This window comes from Melanerpes formicivorus, unplaced genomic scaffold (genome assembly GCF_026170545.1).
Source record: "Melanerpes formicivorus ecotype bairdi unplaced genomic scaffold, bMelFor1.0.p_v2 SCAF_91, whole genome shotgun sequence".
Taxonomy (NCBI): Eukaryota; Metazoa; Chordata; class Aves; order Piciformes; family Picidae; genus Melanerpes; species Melanerpes formicivorus.
Window position 1 is genome coordinate 722,171 of NW_027142443.1, and position 12,582 is coordinate 734,752.

The 12,582-nt window shown below is 51.3% G+C and overlaps 3 protein-coding genes across 7 annotated transcripts in view; all 3 read right to left on the reverse strand.

The window, feature by feature from the left end:
- The window catches only part of LOC137455129 (protocadherin alpha-C2-like), a 191,212-nt gene that overhangs the window by 123,058 nt on the left and 55,572 nt on the right, over nt 1-12,582 (reverse strand). The window lies entirely within an intron of this gene.
- Nucleotides 3,893-6,533, reverse strand: LOC137455132 (protocadherin alpha-6-like). The gene has a single exon (XM_068165691.1). It carries the CDS (start codon nt 6,524-6,526, stop codon nt 3,908-3,910), a length of 2,619 nt encoding a protein of 872 aa, XP_068021792.1. The 5' UTR covers nt 6,527-6,533; the 3' UTR covers nt 3,893-3,907.
- LOC137455114 (protocadherin alpha-10-like) lies at nt 11,877-12,581 on the reverse strand (the record flags this gene model as incomplete). The annotated part of the gene is made up of 1 exon (XM_068165670.1): nt 11,877-12,581. A coding segment is annotated over one exon (705 nt), but the record flags the coding sequence as incomplete, so codon positions are not given.

Here is a 12,582-nt window from a genome sequence, read left to right on the forward strand (position 1 = left end):
CTACGCCGCTGCCTGGATGCCTGCCTTAATGGCCTCCTGTCAGAGATGGGGCCGTTCTCCGTTCACCGCTGCCCCGCCCGGCCCTGACCGCCTCATCCTTCATCCTCACGCCGCTCCAGTACCGCCGCTCGGTGACGCCGCCGTTGACAGCGGCTCGGGGAGGAGCTGCCGCTCCCCGCTTCAACGAGCTCAAGTCGCCTTCGCGGCCAACAGCGACACCTGGTGTGCAGCCACGGCTCTCCGCCGCTGAGTTCGTCCAGTCAGGGAAGAGTTGTTGCTAAGCTCGATTGACCGACAACTTCTTCAGTTTCCCTTCATGACATTTCCCTTCCTCAAAAAATGTAATAGTTGCTGCTTCTCTCTTCTCTTCTCTTCTCTTCTCTTCTCTTCTCTTCTCTTCTCTTCTCTTCTCTTCTCTTCTCTTCTCTTCTCTTCTCTTCTCTTCTCTTCTCTTCTCTTCTCTTCTCTTCTCTTCTCATACTTCGTGGTAAAAAGGATATTCAACTTTTCATCTCGTTTTCATCTTCCCTACAGTTGCTGAGATGGTATAATTCAGTTTCCTCATTAATTTCTTTCTTTGAGATAAGAATTTCAGTTTCCTCTGCAGCAGAAGACTGTACCCCTGGTCTCTCAGGTATGGAAAATAGGTCTCCAGAAGATGCAGATTCACATGGAATTTATTTGTGTCTCTTGCAGCAACACTAAAACCAAACAGAAACTGTTTTTCCTTGGATTTGTGATAGTCATGTGGCTGAGCAATCCCTTGAGGTCAATTTTCTTACAGGAAATAAGACCAAGGACACCATATTACAGTGAATATCTGTGTCCATTAGACAAGTTTTACCTTTTGATGTGTAGATCCAACCTAAGAAACTAGCAATTAATACAAATTCCAAAGTGTTCCAACTCCACCAGTGATTCTCTGTCAGTCTAAACATAACTCACAAATCTTCTTGGAAGGGAACCTGAGGTCTCTAATTGCCCTTATGCATCCCAGCAAAGTGTTTCCTGTTAGTTTTATGCTCTTAATGTAGCTGCACAATGAATGACAAATTCTTTCTTACCTTTTCAGGCAGGTTGGCACTCACCACAGACTCATTACTGATGGAGATGAAGGGCTGGATGATACAAGACATCACCCACCCAAAAAATAACTGAGGACAATTCAAAAGGGTCACAGCACATCTCTGGCTAGGCACATTTTTTCTTACATGTTCCCAGGCTCCTCCACTGATATAAACACACCAGGGCCTCTTCTCCACAAAGCTACATCTACTTGCTGTTGTCCCACCACTCAGGCCAGGCAGCAACATGGAACAGATGACTTCACACAATAGTGAGTTGATGGCTGTCCCACAGAAGCATCAACGCAAAAGGAGGTTAAAACAAAATTAAGATACTCAATGATAAAAAAAAGCTCAGGTAGGGCTCTTGACAGGTCACCTTTAATTACACCTTTCACCATTAAAACAGTGAGCTTGGTTTATTTCTAGGTCTTCATTGTTAGGGGGCTGTTCAAGAATCACTGTTCACAATTCCAGCAAAGCAGGGTTGGAAAAGCAAACAAGTTTTGTTTAGCTTCCCAGATCCCTGCTGTATCAGCAGGGTTTCTGTACCCACTGCCATGAAAGCAGAAACAGAAATTAAGCCCTTGAGTTAAACCTCATTCAAAGAGACTAAGAGACAGTGAACCACCATGATGGTAAGTGGCCATTGGCATCAAACATTCAACAGTATTTGCCAGTGTGGCTCTCACTCACAACTGCTGACACATCTCCCGAGACAGGCAAGCTAAACCATGCTGCTTATGGGGGAATTAGGAGTGTCAGGTGTCACAGAATCGCAAAATTTCAGGGGCTGGAAAGGACCGCGAAAGATCATCCAGTCCAACCCCCCTGCCAGAGCAGGATCACCCACACCAGATTACAAAGGAATGCATAGAGGTGAGTTTTGAATATCTCCAGAGAGGGAGACTCCACAATCCTCCTGGGCAGCCTGCTCCAGTGTTCTGTCATCCTCACAGGGCAAAACATTTTCCTCATATTTATGTGAAACTTCCTATGCCTCAACTTCCACCATTGCCCTTTGTCCTGTCCCTGGGCACCACCAGGCTCCATACTCTTGGGACTCACATTTAACATATTTATAAGCATTGATGAGGTCACTTCTCAGTGTCTTCTCCTCTAAGCTACAGAGCCCTCAGCTCCTTCAATGTCTCCTCGTGCAGATGCTCCATTCCCTTAATCATCCTCATGGCTCTGCACTGGACTCTCTCAAGCAGCTCACTGTATTTCCTGAACTGAGGGGCCCAGAACTGGACACAATATTCCAGATGCAGCCTCACCAGTGCAGAGTACAGGAGGAGGAGAACCTCTCTCAATCTACTGGTCACACCCCTTCTAATCCACCCCGGAATGGCATTGGCCTTCTTGGCCATAAGAGCACATTGCTGGCTCATGGTCATCCTTCCATCCACCAGGACCCCCAGGTCCTTTTCACCTTCACTGCTGTCCAGCAGGTCCATCCTCAGCCTATACTGGAGTTGTACTTCCCAGGTGCAAGACTCTACACTTGCCCTTGTTGAACTTCATCAGATTTCTCCCTGCCCATATCTCAGCCTGTGCAAGTCTGGCTGAATGGCAGCACAACCTTCTGGTACGACAGCCACTCCACCCACCTTTGTGTCATCAGCAAACTTGCTGACAGTGTCACCCCAGTTCATACTCACATGATTACCACAAGGCAAACAACAAAATACAAACTAACCATGTATTTTTAAAAATATTCTCAGGAAGAAGGAAAACAAATAAAAATAAGGAAATGCAAAGGCTACCACTGCAGAGTGCTTGGGTCCAGCAGTCAGGAATCATAGCTGAGGTGCTTCTGCAAATACATTTGCTCACCAAAATCAAGTCCTGTGACAACACATCCGGCCTAACACAGCACTACAGATGCATAGGTTTCACACCTACCTTGGTTTGTGCTCTTCAGCCATTAAGTGCTCTGTGTTGGGAAGTACATCTGCATCATAATTGAAAAGGGGCAACATGAAGTGCTTCTATAACCTTTTCCATGTTCACAGTCATTCTGTAGTACTCCACAAACTAACATACACACGTAAGGTGAACAGAGGAGAACTCAGAATACCAGCTATGGACACCTTCCATGACCTCTGCTTCAGAAGAAAATCAAAAAGGAGGACAGACTTCTGATAAAGACACGGAACCAACTTCTTAGGGTTCTGAAATGACACTTTTGGCAGAGGGAACAAAATGACATAAATATGTACTGGTCTGTCTCAGTGCCTATGAAAAGATCAACAAAGAAAAGAGCATTTCATCCACGTTTGCGGAAACAGAAGGTTCACCAAACCTCTGAATACCTTCCGGAGGCCCTCTTGTCTTTAACATGGTAACAAGGAATGTGGAAACAAGAAGAGATCAGAAGTAGCCAGGAAAGTGATCAGAGATTCAGAGCAGCTTCAATTTCAGGAATATCTCCTCGTGTTAAAAATAAATGTAAAACAAATGAACAAAACCCTACCAACCCCCCAAAACAGACTAAAAGGGAACAAGATAGAATTTTTTGAGGCAGAAGTACCATCATGTGATCACAGTTAATGAGCTCGATCTCCCCATCTGCTCCAGATAACAACGTGCTAGAGAACAAAGCAACCTACCCTATCACACCTCATTTAGAAAATAACAAACGATCACACCACGATAATTGCATTGGGGACAGGATGCTATGGAAAAATATATGAAGAACAGCTCCCAAACCTCCGATCCAGTGGAAGGACAACAAACATTGCAAGACAAAACGAGCCTGAAGAGCCACAGTCACAATGAATGTTAAGCAAGCACAAAAAGAAAGCTTCTGTCAGATCCCGCCCGCAGACTGACTGGCATCAAACAGGCCAGGGAAGACGCAAAAAGATCGAGGGCGGAAAAGGGGAGTCGCAGGCTATGAGGGCAAGGAAGAAATTGAAGGTGAGTGAGAAGGCGGGTAGAGAGAAAAGAAAGGCAGCGCCACTAACCGTGTCAAGCAAAGCCGGCGGTTGCGTCTGCGAGGTGTCTTTGACCGCGGGGACCGCAGGCGGAGGCGGCAAGTTGGGGCTGAAAACCATCAGGTCGCTCTTGCCCGCACCCTCCGCCACGCATAGGCTCCGGCTCTGCCGCTGCGAGTACGACCAGCTGCCCACTTCGCTGGCGCACACCAGCGTCGCCGGAGCGGCACCCGACAGAACCGCCGCTCGCGGCGCACAGCGCGCCGCCCCGTACAGCACCAGCGCCAGCACCAACACGCTCGACACCGCACAGATCGCCACCACCAACCACACGTTGGCCGACGACGAAGCCGCGCCCGCCGACAAGCCGCCCTCCGCCACCGACAGAACACCCGGCCCCGACGAAGACGACGACCCCGCGCCCGACAGCGCCGCCTCGCCGCCCTCCACCAGCGACACGCTCAGCGTCGCAGTAGCCGAGCGCGACGGCTCGCCGTGGTCCCGCACCACGATCACCAGCCTCTGACGCGGGCCGTCCGCCTCCTCCAGCGCCCGCGCCGTGCTCACCTCGCCGCTGTACAGCCCTACACGGAACGGGCCCTTCCCACGCGGCTCCCACACCTCGTACCGCAGCCAGGCGTTGTAGCCCGAGTCCGCGTCCACCGCACGGATCTTCGCCACCACCTGCCCTGCCGGCGCGCCCCATGCCGCCCACGCCCACAGCGTCTCTGACTCCGACCCTGTCGCCGCTTCCACCGATGCTCCGACAACACCACCCACAAACGGAATCAGCACCGGACCGCCGCCCGGGGGCGGCAGCAGCATCGGCGCGTTATCATTCTCGTCCACCACAAACAGCTGCACCGTGGCGTTGCCAATCAGCGGCGGCTCCCCCGCGTCCACCGCTCGTACCTCGAACTGCAGCACCTGCAGCTCCTCGTAGTCCAACGGTTGCACCGCCCACAACAGACCGCTATCCGCGTCCACGGACACATAGCTCGACGCTGGACGCCACCCACCGCCTGACGACGCGGCCCCGGCGCCGCCCTCCCACAACGAGTAGCTCACGCGACCGTTCTCCGCCTCGTCCGAGTCCCGCGCCAACAGCCGCGCCAGCTCCGCCCCCGCCGCGTTGTTCTCCCGCGCCAGCACCGTGTACACGGCCTGCGAGAACGACGGCGCGTTGTCGTTCACATCAGACACCGGCACACGCACTCCGCGACTCGCACGCAGCGACGGCTGCCCGCTGTCCTCCGCACGCACCTCCACCTCGTACGCAGACACCCGCTCCCGGTCCAGCGCCTCCCGCAGCACCAGCGAGTACGACCCCGCGAACCTCGACTCCAGACCGAACGGCGACGACGGCCACACCCAGCACCGCACTCGACCGTTCGCCCCCGAGTCCCGGTCCGACACGCTCAGCAGCGCCACCACCGTCCCCACCGACGCGTCCTCCGGCACCGGCACCGACAGGGACGTCACCCACACCTCGGGCGCGTTGTCGTTCACGTCCAGCACTTCCACTAACACCTTGCAGTGCCCCAGCTGCGGCGGATTTCCTTGATCCCCTGCATCCACTTGCAGGCGATAAAGACCAACATCCTCAAAGTCCAAGTCTCCCCTTAGCCGGATCTCTCCGCTCTTTCGGTCGATCTCGAAAACTTCTCTTCCCTCCTGAGGGAACAGCTTCTGAAGAGAGTACACGATATTGCCATTTGTTCCCTCATCCAAGTCTGTGGCGTTCAATTTGATCACCAAAGCACCACGTTCTGTATTTTCCGGCAGCTGCACCTTATACACTGACTGGTTGAACTGAGGGATATTGTCATTGGCGTCCAGCACTGCGATCACCAGTTCCATCGTGCCTGTTAGCGAAGGCCGGCCCTCGTCACTCGCTGTCAGCACCAACCGGTGCACAGGCGCCGTCTCCCGGTCTAGAGCTTTCGTGAGGACCAGGAATAAGGAATCACCGTCCTCATCGTTTTTTTGTAAATCCAGTCGGAAGTGCTCGCTGGGGCTGAGTGTGTAGGAGAGCTGAGCGTTCGCGCCGATATCTGCATCCGACGCGCCCTCCAGGGGGAAACGGGAGCCCGGTACCGTGGTGACTTCCGCGATGCTGATGTTTTTCCGTGCGACGGGGAAGAGCGGGGCGTTGTCGTTAATGTCGGTCACCTCCAGCTCCACAGGGAAGACGCGCAGCGGCCGCTCCAGCAGCACCTCCAGGCGCAGCGAGCACGGAGCGCTCTTCCCGCACAGCTCCTCCCGGTCCAGCCGCGAACTCACCACCAGTGCCCCGCTCGCCCCGCTCACCTCCACGCTCGCCCGCTGCCCCTGCCACACCACTCGCAGCCTCCGCTCCTCCGCATCGCCCGCCTCCAGACCCAGCTCCTGCGGCAGCCGCCCCACCACCGTCCCGACCTTGGCTTCCTCCGGCACCGAGTACCGCACCTGCCCCGACACCAGCGCCCACATCTGCACCAGCACCACCAGACACACCGCGGGACCCCAACTCGCGTCCATCGCCGTTCACGGTCCCCGCCGCGGTTCCGCAAGGCTCCCCGCGCTCTTCCGCAAGCACTGGTTCTGCTGTCTGCCGGGCCCCGCGCCGCGCCGCTCCCTTGCTCTCCCCGCTGTGCTCGCCGCCGCACCGGGGCGGAGCCGCTGAACCGATCGGCCGCCGTTTGTGAGCCTGCAGCGACACCGTGTGCTGCTCCGCCGCCTCGCATGATGACCGAAACCGACCAAGTGTGGGGTTTTTGTTTTGTTATAATATTTATTTATTTACGGTTTTTTTTTTTCTTCCATTTTCTTTGAATATGTATTTATTGATATCCGTCTTTCTTTATTCCATCTATTTCTTTCTTTTCCTCTCTCTTCCACCTTCTCTCTTCGTCTCTTTTTTCTTTGGATTCCTTCCATTTCTTGCTCTGCTGTCCTTGGTTTAGACTCCCCCCTTTCCTTAGCTTTCCATCGCCTCTCTAATTAACTCCGTTCTCGCTCCCCAGCCACCTCCTCTGCCACGGCGGAAACTCTCGAAGTCGGAGCCATCAGTCTTAATTACCGGACATCAGCATTGATTAGGGGACATCGTCTCCGGAGCGCGGTTCTCTAACCAGGGCGGAGCTTCTTAGGGACCAAATGTATTCACGGGCTGAAGGTAAATTCGGTGGATGCTAATCATCTTCCTTACGGTTTCTCTGCTTTCTTCTTTTTGTCATCTTCCTTCCTAAATTATTCATTTCAACTTTCTTTCTTTTTCTTTATCTTCTCTTTCCTTTGTCTCCCTCAGCACATTTCTGTGTACAGTGACAACCCTGCTGCATGCTGATAAATTCGTTTCTCATGTCTCGTTTTCTCTCCCTTCTTTCTTTCTGATGCTGCCTTCACCCTTCTTTTTCTTCCTCTGCATTGCTCCCTTATTCCTTCAGCCTATTCTTTCCCTTTTTTCTCCTCATGTTCTCTTCCCTGTTATGTCCCTCCCTTTCTCTTCTTCTCTCTTTGCCTTAATCAACACATTTTCTATGTGGTTGTGTCACTCTTGCCTTGAAACATGGACACGTCATAGAACCACAGAGTTGCTTTGGTTGCAAAAGACCTTTAAGATCGTTAATTGTCAACCCAACACACCATGGCCATTAAACCATGTCCCGAAGTGCCATGGTCACACATTTCTCGAACACTTCCAAGGACAATGACTCCTTTGGCACAATCTCTCATTTCTCTTCCCTGACACCTTCCATCTCTCCAGAGGATGAACAACCTTCCTTCTTTCCTCCAGTCTATGCAAGACAGACTGCCCTTGCAATTCCCCTTCTGGAAGAAGGCCACACCCTTCAGGCCCATGCTCTGAAGGAATAGAAGCCACTGCCCTCTGAAACAGAAGACCAAGCTCCTGGTAGTTGGTCATCTGCACAAATAGGTTCCAATGAATCCAGATAACCCTGGGGAGTCTTCCTTTTGGGAAATCAAACCCGTCACAACCCAGCACACTGATTTTTTTACCAATGTGAAAAAAAGCATAAAGCAGCCACAGGCCCCAAGCCCTCTTCATGTTCTGTTATGAAGTGCCTCCTGGCTTCATTTTTCAGCTGCAAGATGACTGTCAGGTTCTTGCTCTCCCTTTCAAGCTGGCACACTCTGCCAGAACAACACAGCAAGAGCCCCCATACCCAGAGTCATTAGCCCCCACAGAATGCTTCTTATTCATTAGCCTGAGTCATACATCAAAAGCCACAAAGGTCACACTACGCACCCTTTTCACTGGGAACTTTCCCTCAGCACCCAACACATCCACTCTGAGAAATACATTGTGGTCCCTCCACCATCCATGCTTGCTGCCACCTACTCACACTGTGCCTGGAAACAGCAAAAAAGGAATTAGAGCAAGCAGCAGTGCTTTGCTGGTCCAGCCGTGGAATACCTCGAACTGGAGGGGACCCATCAGGATCATGACGCTCTGTTCCGAATCCAGTCAACACTGAGTCAACCCAAGAGGATGACACCAGGACTATGCAGGAATAAAAGTGCACCTGACTCTCAGACTCATCTTCTTCAGGTGGGAGCAACTTACCTGTAGCATCACTCATTTCTTCTGCAGAAAAGAAACATTTTCATGGGAGGTGACTCGGTTTTAACATTTCACATTAATGTTATGATAACACCAATGGGAAGATTTCCTGAGAAGATGGATAGGAGAAAATGAGCCACATTCTCCAAAGGCCTCAAAATCATTGGACAGTGCACGGCACTCCTGTAAGCACTTCTATCACAGGAAGCAGGAGGGACACCTGAAAGCTAAGAACATTCTCTTAATGTCACTGTCAGCTCAAGGAAAAAGCCACTCTGACATTGATGACCAGCTGGATGAGATTCTGCCACCCAACAGCTACCAAGTGGCACTGGTCTTCATCTCATCCACTGCTACCAAAGCATTGCCAGAGGGAGAGAAGAAACAACAAAACTGTGAGTGGTTTTGCTAAGAGGGTGAAGAAACCCCAAGGGTCCCATTCCACTCTACTGAAACACAAGGTTTGCCAACTTCATCCAATTCTTATGGCAGGTAGATTTCAGTATTCAGTATTCCTAAGGTTGGAAGGGACCTCAAAGATCATAAAGTCCAACCTGTCACCCCAGACCTCATGACTAGAGTAGGGAGGACACTACTACCCACTGCAGGCTTTGAACTCACAACCTTCCCATTAAGGGTCTGATGCACTACCAACTGAGCCACTTGAAGGACTTACATGAATATAGAGAGCATTTCTGTCTCTCTCTAGTCAGACTAAGATGGGAGTGATGACTGAGGACACATTTAGAGAAGGCTGCTGGCCCCATAATCAAAATTTGGAAAAGCTTCCACTTGACCAACACCATTTTACATCAAACCCAACTGACTGAGAGTCCATATGATATCTACCTTCACAAGGAGCAATACCATGAAGCAAAATAGTGCACAAAGATGTGAAGAACTCCTAGAGGTCCTGTGAGGATCCCATGCAAATCTGCTGGACCTTTCCTGAGGATTTCTCCCAGCATCCTCTGCCCTACAGCACTTGGAAATGGGATCTCCAGCTAAGTGGAAACTCTCCGGTCCTTCCCCAGTGACTCAGACTATATTTTACCCAGCATCCCCATTGCTAGAGGAAACACTTTTCCCCATTAAAAATCACTCTCCCTTTGACAGATGCCCAGACCCTATCTCCTGCCACAATACCCAGACACTGCTCCACTGCAAGTACATGCCCTCTAAACTCTGCTCTGATTGTTACCCAGTCCTTCATCCATCCTCACCTTGGCATGATCAGCACAAAGACCCCATGGAGGGACACAAACCACAAGTGCCTGGCAGACTCTTCTTGACTGCACAAACCTGAATGCTTGGCACCTTTCTGGTAAGGTCAGATGGAAACGCCACAAAACTGTGCAGTAGTGTTCTTGACTGATTCTGGGATGAGAGCTGTGACAGCTCTGATCCCAGTCTGTGCAGATTTTATTCTTGGACAGAGGAACAAATGCTGAAATGCAAGTGATCTCCAGTCATAAACTGAGGGTGAGAAGTTCTGCTACAGAAAATCTGCTCTGGAAGGTTTGTTGCGTCCATCCGGATATCAGAATGAGTTGTGTGACGACACAACACATGATCTCTACCAAGTTGAACAGTGCAAGGGGAAATTAGGCTACAAAAACTAGTATGGCTGCCAACCACTACACTAGACAGCAAATTTAAGCACTATCCTCATACACCACCTCCCTCAAGGCAAGAGGAAAAAGGTCCATCAGACATAATTTGGCAGACTGCATCTCTCCCCAGCTCACCTACACATTGCCTACCTCAGGCACTACCTCTGGTGGTAGCACTTCATAATCCCAGAGAATATCAGGGGCATTTCACTACCATCTAACTATTTCAAGATCCAGAGGAGCTTTAACTTCAGACCCTTGGAGCCTGGAAAAGAATCCTCGGCAAGAAAACACTGTTCCCATCCTGCCTTATGCTTTCCTCCAGGACTCCTCCATTTCCCACTCCAGGACAAACATATCATCTCCCATTACTGCCTCATTACATGTTCTATGGTCTTTCCAAGGATTCCCAATTTCTGCAGACATGTCTTCCCACTGCTCAAGGTCACTCAGGTCCTATTCAGTGACACTGCCACATTCACCACCCTGACACATCAGCGTTTCCTTTGGCACCCCAGTACTCCAGCTTTTGCAGACACTTCCCTTCAGTGACAGCACCATAAACCTCACACTGGCAGTCTGTGTATGCATATCCATGGGGTCCAGGAGAGCCTCTGCAGCTGACCCATGGGGTTGAGCAGTCCTTCAGCTCTCTCAGATGGAAATGTGGCAAACTTGGAAGCAATGTTCTTTCAAATGGTGATTTCAAGGAGAGCAATAAATGGTGAGAGCATTAATTTCAAGTCCTGAGAGGCGCCACTGATGAGCACCCCGAAGTAACAGAAGATATTGAATGTGCAGGAGAATTTTATATGGGGGTTTGTGGATTTATAGTGTTTGCCTTTTTTATTTCTGGTTTGGTTTGCATTTTTGTTTTGGTGTGGGGTTTTTGGTTTGATTTTGTCTGGTTTGGGTTTTTCCTATTGTTTGTTTTGTACTGCTTTGTTTTGCTTTGCTTGCTATTTTTTTTTTTATCTGTTTGTTGTTGGGTTTGTTGCTTTGGTTTCTTTTCACTTTGATTTGTTTTCTGAGAAAAACATTTACAGCATTAACAGAGCTTCTGTATCCATGTGGTTATGATTATAACTTAGAAAAACACCAAAAGTGGCTACTGTACACCACATCATTTCTGTGGTCGTGGAGGACCTGTCTTGTTGGGTGAACATTTTAGTCCAACAACGATGGTTACAACATTCCTGGGAAAGGAGCACGGGAAAAGTTCAGATTGTCTCTCCTACATTAATCATGCTTCTGATACAGACAAATTATACCAAAGAGAGAGAAATTACAGCACAGAGAGAGAAATCCCTGAACATCTAATTTTACTTTGAACTTCATCTTTTTGCAGAACACAACTAATGTGCAGTAGGACAGACGTTTCGGGAAGAAACCACAGCTGCTACCAGTACAGTCAGCATAGAGCGAAGGTAATGAGGCACTAAAGAGTGCCTGGAGGATCGCCGACATCAACGATTTAGAAAGCTCGGATGGAAAAGCCACGCACCAGCAAAAAAACAGCCATTCAAAACCTGATGATTTCATTTTGCGAAAGAACAATTCCCAGCAAACAGAGAAAACTACAGCTACCAATGCCCCAAGATGCTCGGCCCGGCAATATTCCCATTGTAGCTTCTCACAATAGGAGACAAAACTCCACGGGAAGGCAGTGGCTAGTGTGCCATTTAGATGCTTAACCACGCGCTAAGCACCCGCTGCAGGCAGAACGCCAGGGCTCAGCCCTGCTCCCAGCAGCTCCTTCCGGGGGAAGGCTCAGAAAGAGAGAGGGCGTCTCAGGTTTCGGGGGGGGGAGAAAGAAAGAAAAGAGGGAAAGAAGGAAAGAAGCACGAAAAGTGGGGCCACTGACCGTGTCAAGCATAGAGGAAGGCTCCGGCTGCGAGGTGTCCGTGGCCGCAGGGACCGCAGGCGGAGGCGGCAAGTTGGGGCTGAAAACCATCAGGTCGCTCTTGCCCGCACCCTCCGCCACGCACAGGCTCCGGCTCTGCCGCTGCGAGTACGACCAGCTGCCCACTTCGCTGGCGCACACCAGCGTCGCCGGAGCGGCACCCGACAGCACCGCCGCCCGCGGCGAACAGCGCGCCGCCCCGTACAGCACCAGTGCCAGCAACAGCAAGCTCGACACAGAGCAGATGGCTACCACCAGCCACACGTTAGCTGTCGCCGAAGCCACGCCCGCCGACAAGCCGCCCTCCGCCACCGACAGCACACTCGGCACCAACGAAGACGACGACCCCGCGCCCGACAACGCTGCCTCGCCACCCTCCACCAGCGACACGCTCAGCGTCGCCGTGGCAGAGTGCGAAGGCTCGCCGTGGTCCCGCACCACGATCACCAGCCTCTGACGCGGGCCGTCCGCCTCCTCCAGCGCCCGCGCCGTG

What these genes read in the sequence shown, in the direction of transcription:
- LOC137455132 (XM_068165691.1), bottom strand. Translation starts at nt 6,526, where the DNA reads ATGGACGCGAGTTGGGGTCCCGCGGTGTGTCTGGTGGTGCTGGTGCAG.